Raw genomic sequence first — 22,544 nt, 5'->3', positions numbered from 1 at the left:
AAATATGGGATTTACAGCAGGTAACCTGAAAGTTGGTTAGAGTGGTTGCGCGCAGAATCGCATACTCTACATCGCATACCACGTGTTCCGTACGCTAATTAACACACATTCCAGGCACGCCGCGGCAGAGGAGAGTAGGGATAGCTACGACAATCTTCAGTCATTTTTCCAGTGCGAGGAGCGTCGAGAACGTCATTGCTGGTTAATCGTTACACAAGAGTGGACGAATAAGCTCTGAACGGACGACCTTGGAACCCGTGCAGTCGATCTCTGGACTCGTAATCCGTGACCTCTCGCTCGAAAGATTCGAGTCGCCGTTAGGGGAACCTGCATCCTGAGCTTCGCACCATGGTAAAAATATTAAATCACGTTCCGACCTGTTTCACTTAATTCGATTGATTGAGGAAATTTTCCTACCGTTCACGAGTCTGGTTTACATTTAACCTACGTTTGACCTCCGGTTTCTTTCTCGTTATCTCTTGCACGACGCGACCCGGCACGTTAGATATGACATGAGACTCGTGTTTGGGTCTATTTCATTTTATACGAATTAAGCAGGATTTAGATGTATCGATGTGCAATTAGAATGATGGGATCGTTTCCTTTTTTGTTACCGACTAGTCGGAGCCTATCAATGTCGTTGTCACCGGCGCTGCAGGACAGATCGCCTACTCTCTCCTATACCAGTTGGCTGCTGGAATAGTTTTTGGACCGGATCAACCCATAAACCTCCGCTTATTAGACATTCCTCCCATGATGGATGTATTGCAAGGCGTTGTTATGGAGCTGGAAGACTTGGCGCTTCCTCTGTTCAAAGGTAACTTTTCTGAACACTCAGCGGTGTCCTTGTGGATTGCAGTATTTTATTTGCAGTTTGTAATTATAAACAAAACCCTTCTTTATATTTTACAGATATCGTATCCACTGCTGATCCCGCAGTAGCCTTCCGTGACGCAGCAGCTGCTTTCCTGGTTGGTTCGATGCCTCGCAAACAGGGAATGGAGAGGAAAGACTTACTCTCAGCTAATGTCAAGATTTTCAAAGCCCAAGGCGAGGCCTTGGATAAATTTGCACGCAAGGATGTCAAAGTTTTAGTAGTCGGCAATCCAGCCAACACGAATGCACTGATTTGTTCACACTATGCGCCATCCATACCGAAGGAGAACTTCACGGCAATGACAAGACTCGATCAGAACCGAGCGCAGGCAGCTATAGCGGCTCGTTTGGGGGTGCAGGTATTCATTTACGCAACAATTTTATGATACCTGTCCATATTATTTTTCCCAGTCTTTCGGTTACCTGAGCTTAACCGACATTTATTCCACTTGATAGGTTGACAAGGTGCGAAAAACCATCATCTGGGGTAATCACAGTTCGACACAGTATCCTGACGCATCACATGCCACCGTGGATACACCGAATGGAACGAAGCCAGTTCCCGAAGTGCTGAATGACAATGCTTGGCTCGAAGGCGTGTTCCTGGAGACGATCCAGAAGCGAGGAGCAGCCGTGATAGCGGCCAGAAAAATGTCTTCGGCTATGTCTGCAGCAAAAGCTGCCGGGGATCACATGAGAGACTGGTGGTTGGGAACCAAGGACGGAGAATGGGTCAGCATGGGTGTCATATCGGATGGCAGTTACGGAGTGCCTAAGGACATTGTCTTCTCCTTTCCCGTCACCATCAAGAATGGTCGATACAACATTGTCCAGGTGAGTCCTACGGTCTTCCCCAATCGAATTTCTAGAAGTTACACATAGTAGAGTATTTCCATTTTTAAATTAAAAGAAAAAAAGAGAATGAAAATACTATTTCAATAATAATATTTTTAGCTATCAAATGAGCTCGTAAATCCAGTATTTAATTAATTCACTCACAGGGTCTCTCGATAAGTGACTTTGCAAGGACCAAGCTGGACCTGACTGCGAAGGAGTTGGAGGAGGAGCGCGCCGAGGCGAACACCGTCCTGGGACAATGACTAAAAAGAGTCGGAGCTCGCACGGGGTCTTCGGGTCGCGAGGCCGCCTCGAAGTTGTGAGCAGAGACTGCCGACTACGAAGAAGGAATAAAAGAACAAAGGAACCTAGTGGACGCAGAAGAAGCGACCTGCGTCGGGGACGCGAAAAGGGAAAAATCGGGCTTCAGGGGGCCGGACGAAGAGCACGACTCGCAACGTACTTCTCTTTTATTCCTCCCAAGGATCAATAATAATTTATAGTACAGTAATAGTAACTATTCCTCATGTCGCGTTAGCGTTTTAATTAGTCATCTCTCACGCTTATATTATATCTTTGTATCGCTCCTCTAGACGCCTAGGTAGAAGGTGGCCGTAGTGTCCCTTCCCTATGTATAATTCACGCGCCGTCCTCGGGGTCCGTCCCCGAGAGCTCGGTACTCGCCCTGAAGAACGCTACGCGCGCTTAGCATTTGGCTTAGGTTCGGCGGTATGACGCGGCTTCCAGGGTGTACCAGGGGGCGCCGAGACTCACTAGGGCACCCTGATGCACCCCGAGTGTCCCGTTCCAGAGGTCGCGCCAAGATTGGCCTGATGGTGTGCCTCGTCCAGTGGGTCTTCGGGGCCAACGAGGAGGTTCCCGATGAAGCGAGGAAGATCCACGGGTCCTCCACCTCGCCTAGCGGCCGGACCGACCGGACGTACCCCACCCTTGTCCGCAAAAACAGAAATGACCTCCTGCAGCATTCAACTGAATTTGTACATCGACGGGATAACCTGGGACTGCCTCTTTGTCAATCCGTTCGTCGTTCTCGTCGTCTGTCCGGATGTCTCCCCCAATTCTCAAGCCCCAGTTATTCGTCTCAACTATTCCTAAGGCTAACTCTAATTAACTCGCTAGGCGGTAGCAGGGTACTCTGCGCGGTGCCATCTCTTCTGCGAGGAACGAGCTTCATTGGGATGGCTTCCTCAAGGTCTTCTTCGTGGTCGGAGCCACGTCTACGTCCGTAGACCGGGGCCAATCGGCGCACGGGGGCGCCAGGTCGTTCCATCGGGAGTCTCCCGCGCAGGGGTGGAGAACGACGCCCTCGACCTCGTCTTCGTCATCGCGTTCCCGCCCCATCGCCGGCCTCCCGTCCTCGGGGTCTTTTTCACGGGTTTCCGTGGGCACGCCTCGCGAACCGGGGCTCAGTTCAGGTGGAATCCTCTCTCCCGGGTGGCGGCCAGTAGCTTCTCCTTCAGAATCTCCTCCGTGGGGTACTCGGGCAGCTTCAGGTAGTGCACGCAGGTGTTCACCGAGGGGTAGCCCCCGGAGCCGGCGTCCACCTTGCGGACGACGGTCAGTCTCGGGTGCAGGTTGCAGAGGCCTCCAGGGGGTAGGGCCGAGCAGCCGGTTGCGAACTGCAGGAACGCCTTCCGCTCCAGGCCAGTCAGCGAGAGCAGGACGTTGACGAACCTCTGGAAACCCGGGCTGAAAGAAGACAAAATCAAATTCAATTTCAATTCAAGCTTTCGTGACTCGAACACGATCCACTGGGGATCCTCCCAGAGGCTCCCCTCTTAACTCTTGTATCTATCTTTTTTATATTTCCACCAGTTTTTAATTCAATGTAATTTCAAAAATATCACATCGACTCATATACTTTTTTTTTTACTCTGAAACGTGACGTCATCCTGAACGTGAGGTTATATCGCATGATTTTTTAACGCAACGGTGTGTCGCACGATTTTTTAACGCGACATGTCGCATAACTTTTGACCGACGTATTAGTCACGATCAGAATTTCAGGACATCGATATGAGTTTAAAAAAGGAACGTTTTAATAGAACATCATGGATGCCTTCGACGGGACTTGGACGCCCACCTGTCCCTGGTGTAGCCGAGCTTCGGCTCGGTGTAGCTGAGCAGGTCTTCCTTGGTCCACTGGGGATTCTGCTCTCCGCAGAGCATCGCTCTGACTTCCTCAGGGCTGAAGGCGTAGAGCTTCTCCATGGGGAAGACCTTGGAGAAGCCCGCCCGGAAGGCCTCCAGCTGTCTGGCGATTCCTCGGTCGAGGCAGAACTCGACCGTCAGCTCGGCGTAGTCCTTGGCATTCTCCAGGGTCACGGGGATCTCGGCGCCGCCCTCGCGGAGGTCGATCTGCTCGTGCTCGAACACCCTGGAGCTCGGGGCGTAGGTCATGGTAAGGGCGAGGTCCTCGATGGCGACCGACGCCCCGGACGGATGACTTATTCGCAGAGAATCCTCGGAGAGGACGGCCCCCTCGAACAGGCGCTTCTCCCTTCTGGAGGTGAGCGCCTGGATCTCCTTCAGGAACTCGCCTCTGACCGGGTCGACGATCGCCAGGTCCTCGATATTCAGGATCCCGCTGTACCAGGGCACCGACTCGAGAGACGAGTAGGAAGCTTCAGGGTCGCCTGTGGATGCAAAAATTGCGTTTCAGGAAATTCCTTACTCTTCAGGATCTGACCAAAGATGTGAAAAATTGCGTTTCAGAAAATTCCTTACTCTTCAGGATCTGACCAAAGATGTGAAAAATTGCGTTTCATAAAATTTCTTACTCTTCAGGATCTGACCAAAGATGTGAAAAATTGCGTTTCAGAAAATTCCTTACTCTTCAGGATCTGACCAAAGATGTGAAAAATTGCGTTTCAGAAAATTCCTTACTCTTCAGGATCTGACCAAAGATGTGAAAAATTGCGTTTCATAAAATTCCTTACTCTTCAGGATCTGACCAGATGTGAAAAATTGCGTTTCATAAAATTCCTTACTCTTCAGGATCTGACCAAAGATGTGAAAAATTGCGTTTCATAAAATTCCTTACTCTTCAAGATCTGACCAAAGATGTGAAAAATTGCGTTTCATAAAATTCCTTACTTTTGACCAAAGATGTGAAAAATTGCGTTTCATAAAATTCCTTACTTTTCATGATCTGACCAAAGATGTGAAAAATTGCGTTTCATAAAATTCCTTACGTTTCATGATCTGACCAAAGATGCTAAAAATTGCGTTTCATACGATTTCTCCTCAGGATGTGACCAGAGATTTGAGAAATTGCCTTTAAAAAAATGTCCATCTTTTTTAAGACTCGATATCAGATAGATACTAAGAACCCGAAGTGCGACATCCTTACCCTCCTCGGAGATGAAGCTGCTGGCCATACTGGAGGACACGCTGTCCTGGGCGGCTCCTCCCAGGCCGATTCTCTCGTTGACGTTGTCGGCGATGTCGCCGCGACACATCAGCTTTAGGAACGGCCTGGAGAGCGGCAGGTCGACGAGCCGATTGTCCTGGAGGACCTTGGCCAAGAAGACGCCGAGGAACCAGAAGTACCTGACGGCGCGAGCGCAGGCCGCGGAGTCCTGGGGTAAGGGGGCAGGGAAGAGACCACTGGGTCTCCTGACGTAGAATCCGGCAGGTCGAACCTGCTCCCCTGGCGGACAGATGGACTCTTCCTGGTCCGAGCAGGCAACCTCTTCGTCGTCGCACAGCCAGAGGCCCAGGTCCTTTCGCTGAAGCTCGGCAGCCACCAGAGCATAAAACTCCAAAGTAGGACCCAGACCTGTACCCTCTTCGCCGACGAACTCGACTTCGAGGATGCTCTTGCGACCCGCGTGTACCTGTTAGTCCAGGACCCGGAAAAAGTAGAAGATTAGAATTTGAAGTGATAAAAAAAAATAGGAACATGCAGTTCCTTAAATTTTAACTATTTTCCTTGTACATCAATTTTATCCGCCGCTGATATATAATTTATTTAAACATTTAAATGCTTCGTCCAGGTTTACCTTGAGCACTTGTTCGGCCCAGGCAAGGAGTCTCTCGCCTCTCGGCACGCTGACCCTCTCGTGCTTCAGCCTGCCCACCCTGAACTCGTGGCTGTCGTCCCTCCGAGGACTGAGACCAGGTGCGCGTTGCCTCTCGAGGACGGCATCCCTCTGAGTCTGCAGCCAGACGATCGATCTGGAGGCCCCGAAGGCGGTGCAGCTGAAATAGAGCCTACGAGTCTCGAAGGGGAGCAGGAAGGGGCAGCTCCTGGCAAGTTCCTCGCACCAGCTCGGCAGGGCCCCGGCCGCCAAGGCCAGGGGGTCCTGTATCTGTTGCACGACCTTGTTCGTGATCTTTTTCGAGGCGAAGTCATCGGGATGCACCCAGGATGGATCTTCCTCGGAGCCGCCGTCCTCCTCAGACCTGCCGTTCTCGTCGCGTCTCGTACTGAGGACGAAGACGTGCCTCAGGAGCTGGAGGACATCTTCGACGGTGCAGGTGTTTGAGCTTTGAGCCGGGTTTCTGGAATACAGGGTGACGATCGGCGTTGCCCTGCCCGACATCTCCTCTTCTTTGGCCTCCTTGTAGATTATCCTGAAAGGAATCGAGTTGAGAAATACTTGTAACGGGGAATCGGGATTTTTAAAAAGATAGTAAAACGTGGAAAGGTGTCTCACGTGTAGGTCGGCTCCCAGATCCTTCTGAGCTTCTCCTGGCGACTGCCCAACTCCGTGAGCTGCATCAGCTCCTGGACCGCCTGGAAGATGCTGGAGTGCGGCTCCGAGAGCGGGAGCTCGACGTCCGGCACTCCCGGCAGTCCAGGGCCCTTCAGGGTGAGACTGAGTCGCGGGGTCTGCGAGGAACCGGTGCGAGTGCTGGACTGCAGCTCGCTACCTGGTGGCGGTACCTCCAGATCCGTCGTCTGTTTGATAAACAGCATTCACGTTACACTCGACGTCCCTCTTACTCTACCAAACGCTAAAACGAGTCGCCAGACACGCTAGATAAAAGATAACGACTCGACTTACCTGATTGATGTTCGTCCTCCCAGGTCGCGGGTCGAAGGCGGGTATAAGCGCGGAAAACTGCCTCTTCAGGACGAACTCGTCATCCCAGGCTCGCCTTTTGCTGCTATGCGGAGTGTCCTCCTCCATGAAGGCCGCGAGGAGGTTGCGGCTCACCATGCCCTCCTCGTACTCTCCCTCGCCACCCTCGCCTTCCTCCTCGTTCTCTTCGTCGTCCTCCTGGAACGATTCCATGAAAGTGTCTTTAATCTCCTCCGGAAGACCACCGACAAAGAATCGAGCTCGGTAAAGTCAGAACTAATCTCTGCCTCCGTGCTCGTAGGTACCTCTTGGTCGTTCTCGTCGTTGTCGTCGTCCTCCTCGGCCAGGATGCCATCCTCGTCGTCCTCCAACTCCGTCAGGAGGGAGGGTCCACCCGTACCTCGGCCACCCCCGCCGACGCTCGACCCGGGCGCGCCCCTGTAGGACTCCAAGAACTCCTCGAAGCTGACCTGCAGCCACAACTTCAGATTACATTAAAAGGAAAGCTCGTCACGACGTTCCTGGTTGCGACCTGCCCTACCAGGTCGGATCCGAGGAAAGAGAGAGAGAGAGCTTTCGCTCACCTGTTCGCTGTCGCTGCTCGTGCTGGTTAACGACATGGTCAGGGCCTGGCCGAGGCCGGGACCCGTTGTGGTGGTGACCCCGCTACCGGCGACCTGGCCGCTGCTCGTCAAGCTAGGGTAACTCTGTGCGGTGCTCAACAACCCTCCGGGGAAGTTGGAGTTCAGGGCGAGTCGCACCAGACTCGACATAGAATTCGGGCCTCTGGGGTTCGAGCCAGCATTTGAATTAGGCGCTATATGTTGACCTCCGGTGGACCCTGGAAAGAGGCGACGCGTCATCTACGGGAGCGATTCCTGGAGTATCTAGTCTCTACGTCAAGCTACTAAATGTAATAATAATTCTCCAACGTAAAGAGCCGTCCATGAGTACGTGGCCAGGTAATTTCTTCTATACCCCACGTTTTTACCATTGGCCTAATTATTTTGCAGGATATATCAACATGTAGTTCAGTTTCACGATCCGGAGACAACGAACGCCTACCCAGGGTTCGTCGTCGAGCCATGGAGGCGAAGGTGTCGAGCAGTCCCGTGGCAGCGGCCGGCTCTATGGTGTTGTTGGCATCGCTGCAGGCGAGATTCGGCACGGAGACGGACATGGGGTTAGTGACGACCACGGGACACCCTCCGGTGGCGTTCTGCGAGGTGGAGCCGCCGGCGTCCTTGTCCTTGGCCCCTGAAATCGAACCGCAAAACCGTGAAACGCGTCTGTAGTCGACCCACTGGTCTCTCTCTTTCATATGAAACAATTCACAAATTCTTAATAAAGACCCCATGTACCTTCGACCACCACGGGATGCTGTCTAGGAACCGGCTTGATCCTCATGGAGCTGTCGTCGGTCTCGCCCGACACGCTGATCCTGACGGGCACCAGACCGAGCAGTTCTCCGCTGAGGAAGTTATTGGTGTTGTTGCGGAGTCGATCGGCGCCCTCTCGCATCCGGTCGAGCACCTCGGCGGCCTCCAGACTCAAAAGTCCACTTGCCGGCTGGAATAATACCCAACGATGATCTCATCTTGTGGTCATATGTTCCAGGACACCTCGCGACACCGAGTACCTCTTCGGGTACTCACCTTGTTGCCTCCCCTCACGGTGCCGAAGAGCGGCTTGGAGCTGCTGGTGGCTCTGTTGCTGTTGCTGTTGGTGGCAGGGCAGTCGGTGTTCAGGGTCAGGCTCTCGACGATGGTGGCCAGATCGCTGGTCACCGTGGTGTCCGGTCTGGGATGCAAGACGACCGACAACTCGCTCGTCGCGTTGGCGGCTCCTTCGCCGGTCACCGCGACCACGGCTTCCGCCCTTGCCATCGAGAGCACGCTCTCGGCTATCGTTTCTGCTGCTTGCTGTCGACGATACGAGGACGTAATGCTACCTCTTCTATAAAATTCTTAATTTACGCGAAAGATACGACGAAGACCCTCACCTTGGCGGCCAGGTTGTCGGCACTAGCCGCTTGATCGGTGGAGGCCACCGAGTCGCGCATTCCCGTGTCGGTGCAATCCGGTAAGCTTGGCGTGCTGCTAGATTTTCTCCCGGTCAATACTCCGGTCGTTCCGTTTTTCGCCTTGGTAGGATTCTCCGGCTCCAAGGCCGCCGAGCCCACCAGCTTCAGGTCGTACTTCCCCTCGGCGCCCATTCTGTACGAGTTCGAGCCGCCGTGATCCCAGGTCACGTCTATCCACCCGTTGTGCAGCTCTCCGGTTACAGTGCCCTCGCCTGGAGAGAATTTCGGAAGCGAGTCGTCATACAAGAAAATATACAAACAAAGCCAGCAAATTATTATGCAACGAAGTATATGAGCAAAGCGAGTGAATCGTGAACAAATACACGAAGTGTTATGTAAACTGACCTGGTGGCAAGCCATCCTGGTCTCTCCACTTCCAGTCGAGGCCACGAGCGACCCTGGCCCCGACAACGAGATGCCTGAGGACCTGGGTCCTGATGAGCCTCCTCTGCCTCCTGACGCCGGCCTCGGCTTCCCTGGCCGCGCGCCCCAGGTCCTCGCAGACCCCGGTCACCTCTCCGTAGACCTCGAATCCAGAGACCGAAAGATAATGGGTCTGTCCCGAGGCGTTTTTCCCGGTCTGCTGGAGACGAAGGTGCCTCCACCCTTGGGTCTCGTCACTGGGAGGCTCCAGGGTCCAGGTCGCCGTGCTGCCGGGCTCGTTCAGCAGGAAATCGTCCACGTGGGTGTAGAGGGTCGTCCAGGTGACGCCGTCTTTCGAGGCCTGAAGAGGTTGTCCATGAGACGCGATTCGCAATTATATCTAACGACGAGAAACGCGATCTTCGCTTACCTGGAACATCCAGTTCCGCAGGGCACTCCTGCCGTACCCTCTGGCGTGCCTCAGGGTGTAGGCGGTGGGGATGACCCAGATGCCGAGGTCTATTGAGAACCAGGCCTTCTTGTCGTCGTTGGTGTGGCAATTCAAGGCGGACGGATCCCTGCTGAGGATGTCTTCGAGGTGTCCATACGGCAGGTTGCGGCCATCGCTCGAGGTCACCACGACGAGACCGTACTGGGCAGGATTCACCCACTCCGAGCAGGTTCTGGAACAACGGTAGAATTCGTCATACCTTCTCGTATCGTCCACCTCGCGTTACGTCTACAGGTACTCAGGTACTCGATCCTCACTTTGCATTCGTGCCTATCCAGTATAAAACCCCGCACTCGTCGAAATCGTGCTGATACTTGAACGACAGTCGGTGGCCCTCCTTCAGCTTCTTGACGAAGGTGAAGGTGGACCGGTCGTGGTCGTGCCACTGTTTCGCGACCATCTTCAGCAAATGGTTCTCCAGCTGCTGGACCGTGCTCAAGGGCTCCATCTTCAAGCTACGTCCGGATCTGTCGATCAGAGCGCTCTCTCCTGCAGCTTTCTCGAGGCGGAACCGCAGTCTCCTGGTCAGGATCTGAAAAGGCAAAATTATACCCTCGCCCTTCTGGAAATCCCTCGATCAGCCGAAATTTCAATTAACCTGCAAGCCGTATCCAGAGCCAGGTGTGTCGTAAAGGTAGACAGGAAGCTTCTCGATGGACTCCAGGACCGACACGAGCTTGTGAACGAGCACCTTGGCGGAGTTGTGCTCCACTGCCGAGTCGTTCATGTGGAAGCAGTTCTTGAAGAGGGCGATCCGCTGCATCCTAAGCTTGGTGGCCCTGAGGGAGGTGGGCTGAGGACCCGAAGGCGCAGCCAGGAGCGCGAGTAAAGCCTGGACGAGACCGCTGGAATGAAGTTCGTACGCGGAAACTCTGCCCTCCTCGTTCAGGAGAGCTTTTAGCTCTTCGAGGACAGCCTGCAGGATGCCCCTCCACTCTCTATTCCCGGACTGCTGCTTCTGGCAGGCCTTCTCCGTCTGGTTGACGATTGCTGCGAGCTTGGCGACCACTCCTCGAGGTTGAGCCTGAGCTGCCCTGAAGTATCTCTCGTAGATATCCTGCGCCTGAGTCTTCACCTTCTGCTTGATGGCCTCGATCTTCGACCTGAGTCTCTTCCCACGTTTCCCAGCCCAGCCGGCTGCAAACTCGGGGCCTGAAAATGCGACCGATCATTGTACAGATAGTCTGATAGTCCAAGGTTCTTCGAGTACCCATCATGAGATGGTCTGATAGACCAGGCTTCATCAAGGTACTCATCATGCATGAGTCGAATCGCGTACCCAGGCTCGTCTCTGCCGTGAAGGAGTGCTTGGTGCCCCGGTTAGACTCGAAGATGAATCCTGGCAGGTCTTCCCTGAGAATCGTGGCCTGTTGCTGACCGTCCGAATTGTGTATGTAGAGCTCGCTTTCCTTGCGACTGAAGAGTGCCCAATTTCCGACCACCAGGCGTGTAGGTCCAGGTCGGGATAGCACGGGTTGGCTCACAGAGTTCGGCTTGACCTGGCTCCTGGCCCTCTGCAGCTTCTCCAGGAACTCGCCCCGGTTCTCTGCAAGAGAGGACACCTTAGTAACAAAATCCCTGGACGAGGACGACGCGATGGGATGTGTCGAAGTGCGAGCGCCGCTTTTGTCGGACATTGATAATTAGATCAGACGTTGATCGGACATAGATTAGACAAAAATTAAAAGAAAGAAGTATCGACCGCGTAGTCATATACAGTATCATCAGAGCAGGGTAACGATTTCAATTGGAATCATTTAAAATACGTATCTAAAATGTAAAACGTCATCTTCTATTTTTTTATCTTAAATAAAAACAATAGGAACACTTTGCACTTGCAATTTTAAATAGGTTTTGGACCTATGTACATATATAAATAAATACATCTATGGAAAATGCGTACAAGACTGAATAATACATGCATATTCATGCATATAAACGTAGACTAGAAAAGAATAGAAAAGAAAAGTACCAACCATATCTTTTTTACTTCTATTTTAAAATACAACTTCCCAATATGATATTAAATATTAAGCTTGCATTTCTTTTTGCCAGCCTATTTCAAATGTACATTTTACATTTTCTATTTTAAATGGATTTTATGACACTATTTTGCATTTTTTCGTTTTTTGTTGCAATTCGATAAAAATAATTCTTATATTAATGCAATATAATATATTACCCGACTCTACTACCTCGTATCGTATTACCTACCTTCCATGGTAAGCGACTCCGTGTTCCTCCCCTTTCCTGTAGGCAGTTAGTAAAAAAAACGAGTTATTCTCTAAGCTATTCCCTAGTCTAATCGTTAATCACACACATACACGGCGAAAGAGGAGAAACGTAATTCAAGACTCGTGCTTACAATTACATCTACACGGGTTCGAATCAAGTTTTTCCTATAAGATTGCCAGACGTCTCGAAAAGGACTTTAAAAATTTCTCATCCTCCCCCGGTACGAAAAAAAAAAAAAAACCAATTGAATTCCTTTTAATCCCCTTCTCGAGTCGAGGAATCGAATTTTTTCCAGCTTTCCAGATGGAGCCAGACCGATCTTAAGGCGATATTAAAATCGCATCCAAGGAGTCGCCTGTTCATGAAACCATTATCCAAACCAAGTACACCGAGTCCCTTTAAGTGAAAAATTGGAGGCCCTAGGGAAAGTTCCAATACTCACGGAGTTCCGTATTTAAATTTCCATATAGTCGTGATTTCATAATTTTATGTGCGTGTGTGTATATATATATATATTTAAGAGAAAATTGAAATTTTTTGCAGGGACCTTCCTCAAGGAGTCCATACCCTTGTGGCAAGAATTCAAGCGACTCGGTGCACCCGGTCCAGGAAAAACCCGCACAGGCGAGTTCTTAGACGCTACTTTTGTATATCGCCTTAATATATATTATCGAGTTTACGTTCAATATTAAGTATATAAACGATATTCGCGATGCGTTGAGCAGGGACTTCGACGCATCTCAGCGCGGCCGGGACGAAGTGTAAGTAAAAGGTGTTCCTCCGCGTGAGTTCCTGGATCCGCAGGTACCGTTTGCCTCTTTCCAGTCAGAGGTCTTACCGGTGGTGTCGGTGCCGCCTTCGGGGCTTCCGCTGGAGTACATGGTGGCCAGCTTGCCGTCGAGGATGAACCGGAACCACCCATTACTGCCGTTGCTGAGCTCCAGGGCGGCGGCGTCGGACCAGACGTAGAGGCAATCGCGACCCTTGCAGATGCACCACTCGCGCCAGTGATAGGCCCTGCCGACGAGCAACTCCCGGGCGTCCTCCGATCGCTGTTCCTCCCCACCCTGGCCCGCGTCCGCCTCCGGTTCGGCTGAGGTCGACTCCTGCGGCCCCGCCAGGGCGGCTACCTTCGAGAAGACGCCGAGTCGGGCGAAGTGCTCCAGGAACTCCTCCCGGCCCTTTGCCATCAGGTCCTGGATCATCTGCAGCACCACCAGGTGCCCGTCCTCGTCCTCCTGTGGACAGAAAGTGGGTTCCCGGGGTTAGAGAATCGAAATCTCTTCAGGGACATCCGCACCTCGTCATCCTGTCCTTTCACGGCCTTAAGGTCTTCCCGGATACCTCGTGTAACAACCGCGAGAGGTCGTGAAGGCCTTAAAGAGACGCGACCATGGACGGGTCGATGCATTTCTGAAACTTTCCTCCGAGCCAGGCGAGCCGAACGATCTGAAATTTCACCATCTGAACGCGGAGCCCCTGAAGAAGGTCCCACCAACCACGAAGCCTCAATTCTCGTAAATCTTCTCTTACACACAATTTCTCTAACTAAAGCATAAAATAACCTAAAACTCCACGTTCCATATTTTCTCATTCTATCTATATACACAATTATTAAACGTTGCATAAGAAAAAAATCAAATCTCATTCTTAGCGATTAACATTTTATGCAGGATTCTCAAACATTGTCCAAAAGATTCGACTTTAGTTATTTTCAGGGACCTTCTTCTGGGTTAAAGTGGTGAACTTCCAAACGACCGGACACACCAGATTCTGAAGAAATATCATTACCACTTATTATTAACGTAATAATTAGACGGTAAAATCGAGCGGCTCTCTAGAGGTACTCTAGCGGTGGCCAACGTGTTAAGGGTGTCTTCGAGTCCCAGGAAGAATCCACCAAAGGGCGCGTTAACTTCGGGATGCTCATGCGAGGGTATGTCAGCTCGTTAAGAGGCCGGTGCAAGGCCCCGAGTCCTTGGTGGAGCCTTGACCCGGGCGTCTCTCGGTGTCTCTCGAGACGAGGGCATAAACCGGGGTCGTTCCTTCGGGTTGCAAAAGAGAGAGTGAAAGCGGACGTTACCGTCTTCTCGACAATGTACCTCCGGAGGCCGGAGGGCTTGCGCGACGAGGGGCAGGGCAATTTGGGACCAACGATCGACCTGAAAGGCGGAGGCGGCGGTGGCGGCGCCGAGCTCTCAACCCCAACTTCGGCCTCCTGCGAAAAAGTCTGGTCTCTAAGTCGGGCGACGACTCGCACCAGATGGCTGTCCGCCCGCGCCCTCTCCGCGGCACCCTATCAAGGTGCCGAGAGAAAGAAATGGAGGAAAAAAAAAACGATGAAATGGAGAGAAAAAAAATGAAGAGAAAAAAAAAACGGATAAACAGATAGATAGAAAGAAATGAAGAGCACCACCCGATAACGTCCAAGTCGCAGGACGACGCGACCTGGATCCCTCTGGATTACAACTACCAAGTTCCATCTACGACGCGACGGACTACCCCGAGGACTTCTCACCTCATTGTCGAGGACATTGGCGATGACCTCGACGAGAGTGGCGCCGCACCCAACGGTGCAGCCGCCGCCGCAGGTCTCGGCGAGGAGTTCCGGCTGGATATAGTGGACCATCTTCCTGACGAGGCTCAGACTGGCCTTCCTGACGCTGGGGAGCATGGTGGATTGGAAGGTGGCGCAGAAGACGGGCAAGAGTCTGCCCAGGTAGACGGGCGCCATCTCAGGGTCTCCCCTGGGCTCGGTGGAGTCCTCCTCGGACTCGGCCTCCCGTTTCCGATGGTCGCGGTCGGGCAGCACCCACTCTCCGGGGGATTGCAAGATGGCGGCGACCTCGCGATGGCCCTCGTCGACGCGCTCCCTGGCCTTATCCAGAGGGGTTTTGCCGTCCTCGTCCCTGAGGTCGGGGTTCGCCCCGTGTCTCAACAAGACCTTGGCGATGGCGGGCCTGCCAAAGCAGGCGGCGTAGTGAAGGCTGGAGGATCTCTGTCCCTTGTTGACGTCGGCGCCCCGGTCGCAGAGGAACTCGACCATCTCTTGGGTGCCGAAGGCGGAAGCCCAGTTAAGGAGGGTCTGACCCACGTCGTCCATGAAGTTGACCTCGATGCCACCAGAGTCGATCGCCTCGACGAGGGCGTCCGTGTCCTTGGAGCGGATGCAGTCGATCAACTGACGATGCGACTTCTCGCCGGCGCTGTCCAGGCGACGCAGCCTAGGAAGCAGGGGTCCACTCGACCCCGCCGTAGAGGAAGGACCACCGCGTCCCAGGGCGGACCTCCCTTCGAAGAGCAGCACCAGCAGCAGGTCCACCAGCCTCATCGAGTCTAGGGCACAACGCTCGTCGCCCTTGAGCGCCTTCTCAATCGCGTCCGGTAGCTCCGATCGCAATAGATCGTGGGTTATCGACGGCGACCCTCGGCAGAGAGTCGAGAGCAGGCTGATGATGGTGGACACCGAGGCGCAGGACTTCGGCTCCGGAGCTGGACCCGTAGGGCCCGATGTCGCCGGGGCCTTCGGAGTCCCCGAGGTCGCCGCCACCGACGCACCTGGACCCGCCGCGTTCGAGAGTCTGGTAACGAAAGAATTCAAGATTAGAATCCATTCCTGAATTTTCTCTTAATTTAGGATTTACGTTTAACAATGATTATTTATAAATTCAAAGATGAGCGAATATTAACTCGACATCCGCACCTGTATAGTAGTTCGGAGACGAGGCCGTTGGAAGCCAGGGGTGCGGGATCAATGCCCCTCCTGGAGAAGCGGTCGGCCAAGGAGGCGAAGCAACGCAGGGCACCGTCAGCCACGTGGGCGTCCTCGTGTCTCAGCAACGTCGAGAGCGCCTCGACGCAGTCTGGCAGCGCCTTGTCCACGGGCTCGACCTTGCCGCATAAACGGGAAACGACTGCCATGGCGGAATGCAATGTGTCGCGGTGCACCCTGGCTCCGTGTTCGCGAATGAAGCAGAGGGCACAGGGCAGACCTCCAGCTTCGAAAACAGCTCCGGCCTCCCTGGCGCATACCAGTTCTAAGACCTGCCGATGAACGAAGGTTAAAAAAGGTTCCATGTGTATTTATCTATAATCGACCTTGATTTGTAAAGTACCTTGATACATTGCTCGGCGAGGTCGCGGCTCGCTCTAGAACCCAATCCAGCACCGGACAGACGACCGCAGATCGCTTTGACTGCACCGTCTATGGCTACCACTCGTCGAGTGCACTCTGCCGATACATCTAGGTAGTACGTAATGGCTCGGGCTGTCACTTCGAGAACACTGTCCGGAGCCAGGTCATCCAGGAAGATGCGGCAAAGAGCTGGCAGGAACGTGCGGGGTGGGCAACTGGAATAGATATGGTCATTTATAAAGTTAAATCTAGAGTTCGGAAAGAAAATAGTGGATTGATGGGTCGACAAAGAGAGATCGATGAAAAGGGATGTCAGAGCTGGAGGGATTATCTTCGGGTTGAAAGAAACTAGTCTGAGTCAGATGTGGGGAAATTGAAATGACTCGATGAACCAGTGTCCATTTTTAGAAGCAACTTTGTTTCTCTCTTTTTCTCTTACCATTCGAAGCAACGGTCAACATTGTCGGACATCAACAGCAACATGCACAGTTGTTCCAGTGCTATCAGCTGCATGTCTCTTTCGTCGCCCTGGCCCATATTGAGCCATTCCAGTAAGGTTTCCGGATCTACGTCAGCCATTTTACTGTAGAAGATAAACACTGGATGAATTTAAATTGTAATAAATAATTTGGAACTGTTGATCGAGTCGATTGTAAATCTTATATGAATTTATGATTTTTTATTAGGAACTCATTGAACAAAGAGTTCCTAGTGACATTACGCGGGAGACTCGATAGGGCAAAGTTTAAACTTAAAGCACATGAATTATTCATATAAATTGAATTATAGATTCATTAGCTTTACACGCATCCACGGGGATTCGGTGACTTCAAGTTCAGTGGATCATATTATCGATTGTATAATACTTAGTAATGGAATTAATAAGCAAGTGTTGGCATTGTATGCGATCAGACGATTACAATTGGAATGAGCTTTATCTCAGTCCAATTGTATCTTTGTGAATGAAGAAAGGCATTAACAAATGCAAAGGCAACTTACATGGTTTTTATTCCAGTGGCACTTAAATATTTTTATATGATGATCTGAAAACATATAGAGACGAAAAACATTATTTTCATGAAACATGGTGGCACGAGTGCAAGTAGATCTGACCGGCCCTTCAAAGGAAGTACATGAGCCGATGGAAGAGTGTTACCAAAAAAACAAAGATTAAAAAGGTAACCTATGATGCAACCAAATTAAGCAAGAGTTCCTTATCGCGTTGGCCCAGTTTGATGCCCGGAATATAAGTACACTTATATATCAATCCACTGCTAAAATGAAAAGCTCCTCGAATATCAAATTATGTACTTGTACAAAAGCTGAATCCAATCCAGCAAAACTGCAACTGACAATAAAGGACCCATTTCTGACGAACGCCCAATAAAGTCTGTCTTTGTTCCCTGTCGGAAACAATGAAGTCACAAATCCATATACCGAATTACAAATAAATCTAACGAATACCAGATAAATAAATAAATAAATAAATAAATAAAATAAATTATATATTTCACGCCAGAACTCAGGGCGACTCCATCCAATCGAAGACGCCGATGCTGCTGATGAAAGAGTCGTTCGCAACGAGTGACAAAGGGCCACTTCGCTTCCAGGTCGTGGAAAGCCACCGATACATACGTTGGTTCATAAGTAGAGCACGAGTAAGCGAATAGGTGTGCATCAAGTCCAAGACAAGGACGTACCGTGCAGCAGGGCGCTCCATCCTTGGAGGGTCACGTCGACATCCTGCTCCGCGACTCCTCGGTCTCCGTCGATCAGCCCAACGGGAGAAATCGGAATAATTCCGTCGCTGGGTCTCCTTGAGTTACCTTTGACCACCTTCAGCCGCGGCCAAGCATTCCTGGGGGAAAGTTTACTCGGTCTCGATCGTCTCGTTGTCGAGCAGCCGTAGCGAGCTATGCAGTGAACGCGACCAGATATACAAAGAGAGTCGTACGAAGTCCGCTCGAGGCGAAGTCTGCTCCAAATGCGACGGGACGACAGAATCCGCGACAACGGCAGACCACGGCGGAGACTTCCTGAATCTTCTTCCGAGCTGTTCCACCGCTATTCGGTGTGCTATTCCACACGTCTCGTGCGTTCTCGCTTCTACTTAAATCAACTTAGACCGCATTTATACCGATTTCCATCGTCGTAGACATGGCCGCCTCTCATGGACACGACGGTCGCGACAAGGAGCGACATTTCTCACGGGAGGGGTGTGCGGTGATTTAATTCGCAACGTCCATATGTCCAGACATAGACAGAGATGAGTTGGGAGATTGCTCACGGGCAGGATCGTGTGATCGCATCCTGTGCTGCCCTCTGGTTTCATACGTTAGCTTTCACCGTTTTTTGCCCCCAAGGGCGGCGCAACAAATTTCTGATAGGAGCTAGCGCACTCGCGATGGCGGTCCCATCTACCAGTCACCGTTGGCGGCTCACGTACTCGTGATGGTAATACCATGCGGCAGTTGACGGTGGTGACTTACCTACGCTTACCGACACTGCCTGCTTTTGACAGTAAGGGAAGAACACTCGTGACGCTCCATTTGACTTTACTTATCTACTACTATTAACTACATTGTTGCCTCCAAGTTGACGTGATGCGGAGCATTAGGGCACGCGTCGGTGTCGCGTACGGAACCCTTATGCAGCGAATCTGTGTGAGTGCGATCGCTCCTAGAAATCTTAGCGCGTCCCAACCAGCCAAGCGCCAAGCTACGAGTCGAGACGTTGAGTATGTGTGCGTTCGGCGCAATACTCGACGAGTATGCGTGAGTGTCGAATACTGCGAAAATCCTCCCGAGGCTTACTTAACCCCGGATACAAGCCGAGTCATTTCGTGTATAATTTTTTTTACATTTCCTTACTAGCGTTATCGAGCGTTTTCCGAGCGTTTTCGAGAGTCATCAAGCGTTTTTCAACCGTTTTCAAGTGTTATTAGTGTTTTCGATGTTTATCGAGCGTGTCGAGCGTTATCGATCGTTTTCGCGCGTTTTTCAAGTGCTTTCGAGCCTTATCGAAGTGTTGTTACCTGTAGTAGAGTGCCAGAGAGGTGCCGAAGAGAGCTGGAGAGTGCCGGAGAGTGCCGGAGAGTGCCGCAGAGTGCCGGAGAGTGCCGCAGAGTGCCGGAAAGTTGCTCCGACACTCTCCGGCACTCTCCGACAACTCTCCGGCACTCTCCGGCANAGGCAACAATGTACTTAATAGTAGTAGATAAGTAGATAAAGTCAAATGGAGCGTCACGGGTGTTCTTCCCTTACCATCAAAAGCGAGCAGTGGCTGTAAGCGTAGGTAAGCCACCAACGTCAACTGCCGCACGGAATTACCATCATGAGTACGTGAGCCGCCAACGGCGACTGGTAGATGGTACCGCTATCGTGAGTGCGCGAATTCCTATCAGAAATTCGTTGCGCCACCCTTGGGGGCAAAAAACGATGAAAGCTAACGTACGATACCAGAGGGCAGCACAGGATGCGATCGCACGATCCTACCCGTGAGCAATCTCTCAACTCATCTCTGCCTTCCACTTAGAATTCCCTACAAGAGGGCGTCATTGGCGAATTTCAGTTCCGGTCGGAGATTATAGAGTCGCTGCGAATTCTCTCCAATTCTCTCCTCATTTCTGGAGCTTTCCATACTCCGCACCGGCAAGGCTAGCTTGGCAAGTAATCCCGAGTCACTGTTCGGCGTGTGCATGAAAAGAGAGCTGTGAATTTTTTTCATCGTGATTTCACGAGAGGCGAATTGCAAATCATGGATAAGGTAATGCCTTCGCTCAATATCAGCGACGCCTAACCTTAAGATTTATTTGGAACAAGGACAATTGAATGGCAGTTTGTGCGAATACGTTACGAGGTCTTGGAACCCGCGTGCACGCTTTAGCAATTTTTCAAAGCCTATTTATGTGATCGATTATCCATTGCGAAGTAATGGTTACAAAGAATATTTTGAACAAATAGCTTCACTGATAATTTTTCCATTTCTGGTTGACTTACTCAGTGATATTATTGAAATAACTTTGAGATGCAAAGAAGTGTCAGGTTGTACGTTGATATTGCAACTTGTACTCTGAACATTACTCTGTTGAAACTACGCTGCGCTAAAACTATTGATCGTTACTTTTTTTTTTTTAGTGCTCACTGTTGTAACTTAATTTTATAGGTATCCGAGTTGAAGGAGAAAGGTAACGCAGCTTTGCAGGAAGGCAAATTCGACGATGCAATTAAATATTATACCGAGGCAATAGCCCTGGATAATGCTAACCATGTGTTGTATAGTAATCGGTCTGCCGCATATGCTAAATCTAAACAATACCAATTGGCGTTAGAAGATGCCGAAAAAACTATACTGCTGAAACCAGACTGGGCGAAAGGATATTCTCGAAAAGGCAGTGCCCTGGTATATCTCGGGAAACTCGACGATTCGATCAAGGCATTCGAAACAAGCCTTCAGTTAGATCCAAGTAATATCCAAACCAAGGAATACTTGGAGGAGCTGAAGACAGAAATGAACATGGGTAATCCTTTCAATACTCCAGATTTGTTCATTAAACTTAGAAATAACCATATGACCAAGAAGTACCTCGATGATCCAGAATTTATAAAATTGATACAAGAGCTTCGTAATGATCCTAGTCTGATGACAACAAAACTACACGATAAAAGAATACTAATAGCGATTAGTGTGCTTATGGGTTTTAATGTCGATGTAGAGGAACAAATGGATGTCGATCCTCCGCAGTCCCGTGAACCTCCGAAATCGAAAGCTGAGCCTAAGCCTGAGAAGATGGAAGAGGACAATCTTCCTCCAGAGAAGAGAGAGGCGACGAATGAAAAGAAGTTGGGTAACGAAGCATACAAGAAGAGAAACTTTGAGGTAGCGCTTCAACATTACAACAAAGCTGTAGAATTAGATCCCACAGAGATTACGTATCTATTAAATATCGCGGCTGTATATTTCGAGCAAAAGGAATATGAGAAATGTATCGCACAGTGTGAGAAAGCAATTGAAGTTGGCCGAGAAAATCGTGCAGACTTTAAAATCATAGCTAAAGCATTTACAAGAATTGGTCATTCGTATAAAAAAATGGAAAACTGGAAACAGGCCAAAGTGTACTACGAGAAGTCAATGTCTGAACATCGAACGCCAGAAATTAAGACATTGCTGTCAGACATTGATAAAATAATGAAAGAAGAAGAGCGTAAGGCATACATCGATCCAGTAAAGGCTGAAGAGGAGAAAGAACTGGGAAACCAGAAATTTAAAGCTGGTGACTATGCCGAAGCTGTTAAACATTATTCCGAAGCCATTAGAAGAAACCCCGATGATCCCAAATATTATAGTAACCGGGCAGCTTGTTACACAAAACTCGCTGCATTTGATCTAGGCTTAAAAGACTGTGATAAATGCGTTGAAATAGACCCGAAATTTATCAAAGGCTGGATCCGAAAAGGGAAAATTCTTCAAGGTATGCAACAGTACGCAAAAGCTTTGTCAGCGTATCAAAAGGCACTGGATTTGGATCCTACGAACACAGAAGCAGTGGAAGGGTATAGGTCCTGTGCGGTCTCATTGAGTTCTAATCCGGAGGAGGTGAGAAAGCGTGCTATGACAGACCCAGAAGTTCAGAGCATCCTTCGAGACCCAGCAATGAGACTGATATTGGAACAGATGCAGAGCGATCCAAAGGCTTTGCAAGAGTAAGTCCAATTATTTAATAAATATCTCTCAAATGAATTTAGCTTTTCAAATTTTAAATACATAGACTCCATGCGTAGCATTTAATATCAGCAGTATTTGGCCGATGAAATGACAGTTTATTACATTGAGATGAAATTCATATCGATGTTTTATTTTTCAGCCATCTAAAGAATCCGGACATCGCTGCGAAGCTACAGAAACTCTTGGAGGCTGGGTTAATCGCTATTCATTGAGAGTAACGTCGTTCTAACATGCATCATTGGATGCATGTGTATAGTTCTAGTACATAACATTCTCACGCTGCTGGGTTCCTTAATCAAAGAACAGCTTCAACCTCGGTCGACAATGCGTTCGTGCAGATGTTTCGATTGCACTTAAAGCGTACAGTTGAAGGAAGACTTTTACACTTCCCTTGAGTGCATTATATTTTTTCATGGTTATGTTAAAGATTTTAATTAGTGTTCTGCATTCTGGACAAAAGCCCTGAGTTAACGAGTCAAGGAATTTCTCTCTCCGTGTGACATCTGATGTATGCTCTGTGAGTTTGTAGGTAAGATGTCGCTTCGCTCTTCTGCAGTTCTGTAATGCGGATGCGTCCATATCGGGTGTGCAAAATATTACTAAATAAATTACATATAATGTACACTAAGTGACATATTATTTGCGAACGATAACCGGTAGGAAGAAACCACTAGTGCGATGAAGTGCGATTTCTAGGATTAGAGAACTGTGCAGAACTAATCGATGAAG

General features: G+C 50.3%; 3 protein-coding genes across 7 annotated transcripts; 2 read left to right on the top strand and 1 right to left on the bottom strand.

The window, feature by feature from the left end:
- The first annotated feature begins 139 nt into the window (after window positions 1-139).
- On the top strand, window positions 140-2,230 carry LOC105701523 (malate dehydrogenase, cytoplasmic). The gene is made up of 5 exons (XM_012428333.2): window positions 140-351; window positions 622-817; window positions 913-1,235; window positions 1,333-1,710; window positions 1,878-2,230. The coding sequence occupies exons 1-5, from the start codon at window positions 349-351 to the stop codon at window positions 1,974-1,976; spliced, it is 999 nt and encodes a 332-aa protein (XP_012283756.1). The 5' UTR covers window positions 140-348; the 3' UTR covers window positions 1,977-2,230.
- Window positions 2,166-18,607, bottom strand: LOC105701521 (E3 ubiquitin-protein ligase HECTD1). Of its 5 annotated transcripts, none has more exons than XM_012428329.2 (26): window positions 18,591-18,607; window positions 17,792-17,949; window positions 17,091-17,134; window positions 16,531-16,674; window positions 16,072-16,306; window positions 15,660-16,000; window positions 14,475-15,537; window positions 12,795-13,194; window positions 11,936-11,971; window positions 11,001-11,267; window positions 10,320-10,873; window positions 9,979-10,253; window positions 9,641-9,893; window positions 9,193-9,571; window positions 8,767-9,059; window positions 8,420-8,686; window positions 8,126-8,333; window positions 7,830-8,021; window positions 7,349-7,605; window positions 7,070-7,246; window positions 6,747-6,962; window positions 6,396-6,640; window positions 5,739-6,312; window positions 5,087-5,573; window positions 3,818-4,370; window positions 2,166-3,423 (listed from the first exon to the last, which is right to left on the bottom strand). In XM_012428329.2, the coding sequence occupies exons 4-26, from the start codon at window positions 16,668-16,670 to the stop codon at window positions 3,141-3,143; spliced, it is 7,695 nt and encodes a 2,564-aa protein (XP_012283752.1). In that variant the 5' UTR covers window positions 16,671-16,674; window positions 17,091-17,134; window positions 17,792-17,949; window positions 18,591-18,607; the 3' UTR covers window positions 2,166-3,140. The 5 variants fall into 5 exon arrangements, with proteins under 5 accessions (XP_012283752.1, XP_012283751.1, XP_012283753.1 ...); XM_012428328.2 differs by lacking the exon at window positions 18,591-18,607 and adding an exon at window positions 18,046-18,387; XM_012428330.2 differs by lacking the exon at window positions 18,591-18,607 and having other exon boundaries at window positions 7,070-7,234; window positions 17,792-18,387.
- A 1,044-nt stretch (window positions 18,608-19,651) lies between these two features.
- On the top strand, window positions 19,652-22,443 carry LOC105701540 (stress-induced-phosphoprotein 1). Its single transcript, XM_012428365.1, has 3 exons — window positions 19,652-19,856; window positions 20,256-21,793; window positions 21,955-22,443. Exons 1-3 carry the CDS (start codon window positions 19,848-19,850, stop codon window positions 22,025-22,027), a joined length of 1,620 nt encoding a protein of 539 aa, XP_012283788.1. The 5' UTR covers window positions 19,652-19,847; the 3' UTR covers window positions 22,028-22,443.
- The last annotated feature ends 101 nt before the right edge of the window (window positions 22,444-22,544 follow it).

Source organism: Orussus abietinus, unplaced genomic scaffold (genome assembly GCF_000612105.2).
Source record: "Orussus abietinus isolate OABI.00-Male unplaced genomic scaffold, Oabi_2.0 scaffold347, whole genome shotgun sequence".
NCBI classification, from domain to species: domain Eukaryota; kingdom Metazoa; phylum Arthropoda; class Insecta; order Hymenoptera; family Orussidae; genus Orussus; species Orussus abietinus.
This window is presented reverse-complemented; position numbering and strand designations above follow the sequence as displayed.

What these genes read in the sequence shown, in the direction of transcription:
- LOC105701523 (XM_012428333.2), top strand. An exon ending in GGCGCTTCCTCTGTTCAAAG is followed by an intron (nt 818 to 912) that starts GTAACTTTTCTG and finishes TATATTTTACAG; the next exon opens with ATATCGTATCCACTGCTGAT. An exon ending in CGGCTCGTTTGGGGGTGCAG is followed by an intron (nt 1,236 to 1,332) that starts GTATTCATTTAC and finishes TCCACTTGATAG; the next exon opens with GTTGACAAGGTGCGAAAAAC.
- LOC105701521 (XM_012428329.2), bottom strand. Translation starts at nt 16,670, where the DNA reads ATGGCTGACGTAGATCCGGAAACCTTACTGGAATGGCTCAATATGGGC. An exon ending in CCGTGAGGGGAGGCAACAAG is followed by an intron (nt 8,334 to 8,419) that starts GTGAGTACCCGA and finishes GTATTATTCCAG; the next exon opens with CCGGCAAGTGGACTTTTGAG. An exon ending in GGAGGACGAACATCAATCAG is followed by an intron (nt 6,641 to 6,746) that starts GTAAGTCGAGTC and finishes TTTATCAAACAG; the next exon opens with ACGACGGATCTGGAGGTACC.
- LOC105701540 (XM_012428365.1), top strand. An exon ending in GATCCAAAGGCTTTGCAAGA is followed by an intron (nt 21,794 to 21,954) that starts GTAAGTCCAATT and finishes TTTATTTTTCAG; the next exon opens with CCATCTAAAGAATCCGGACA.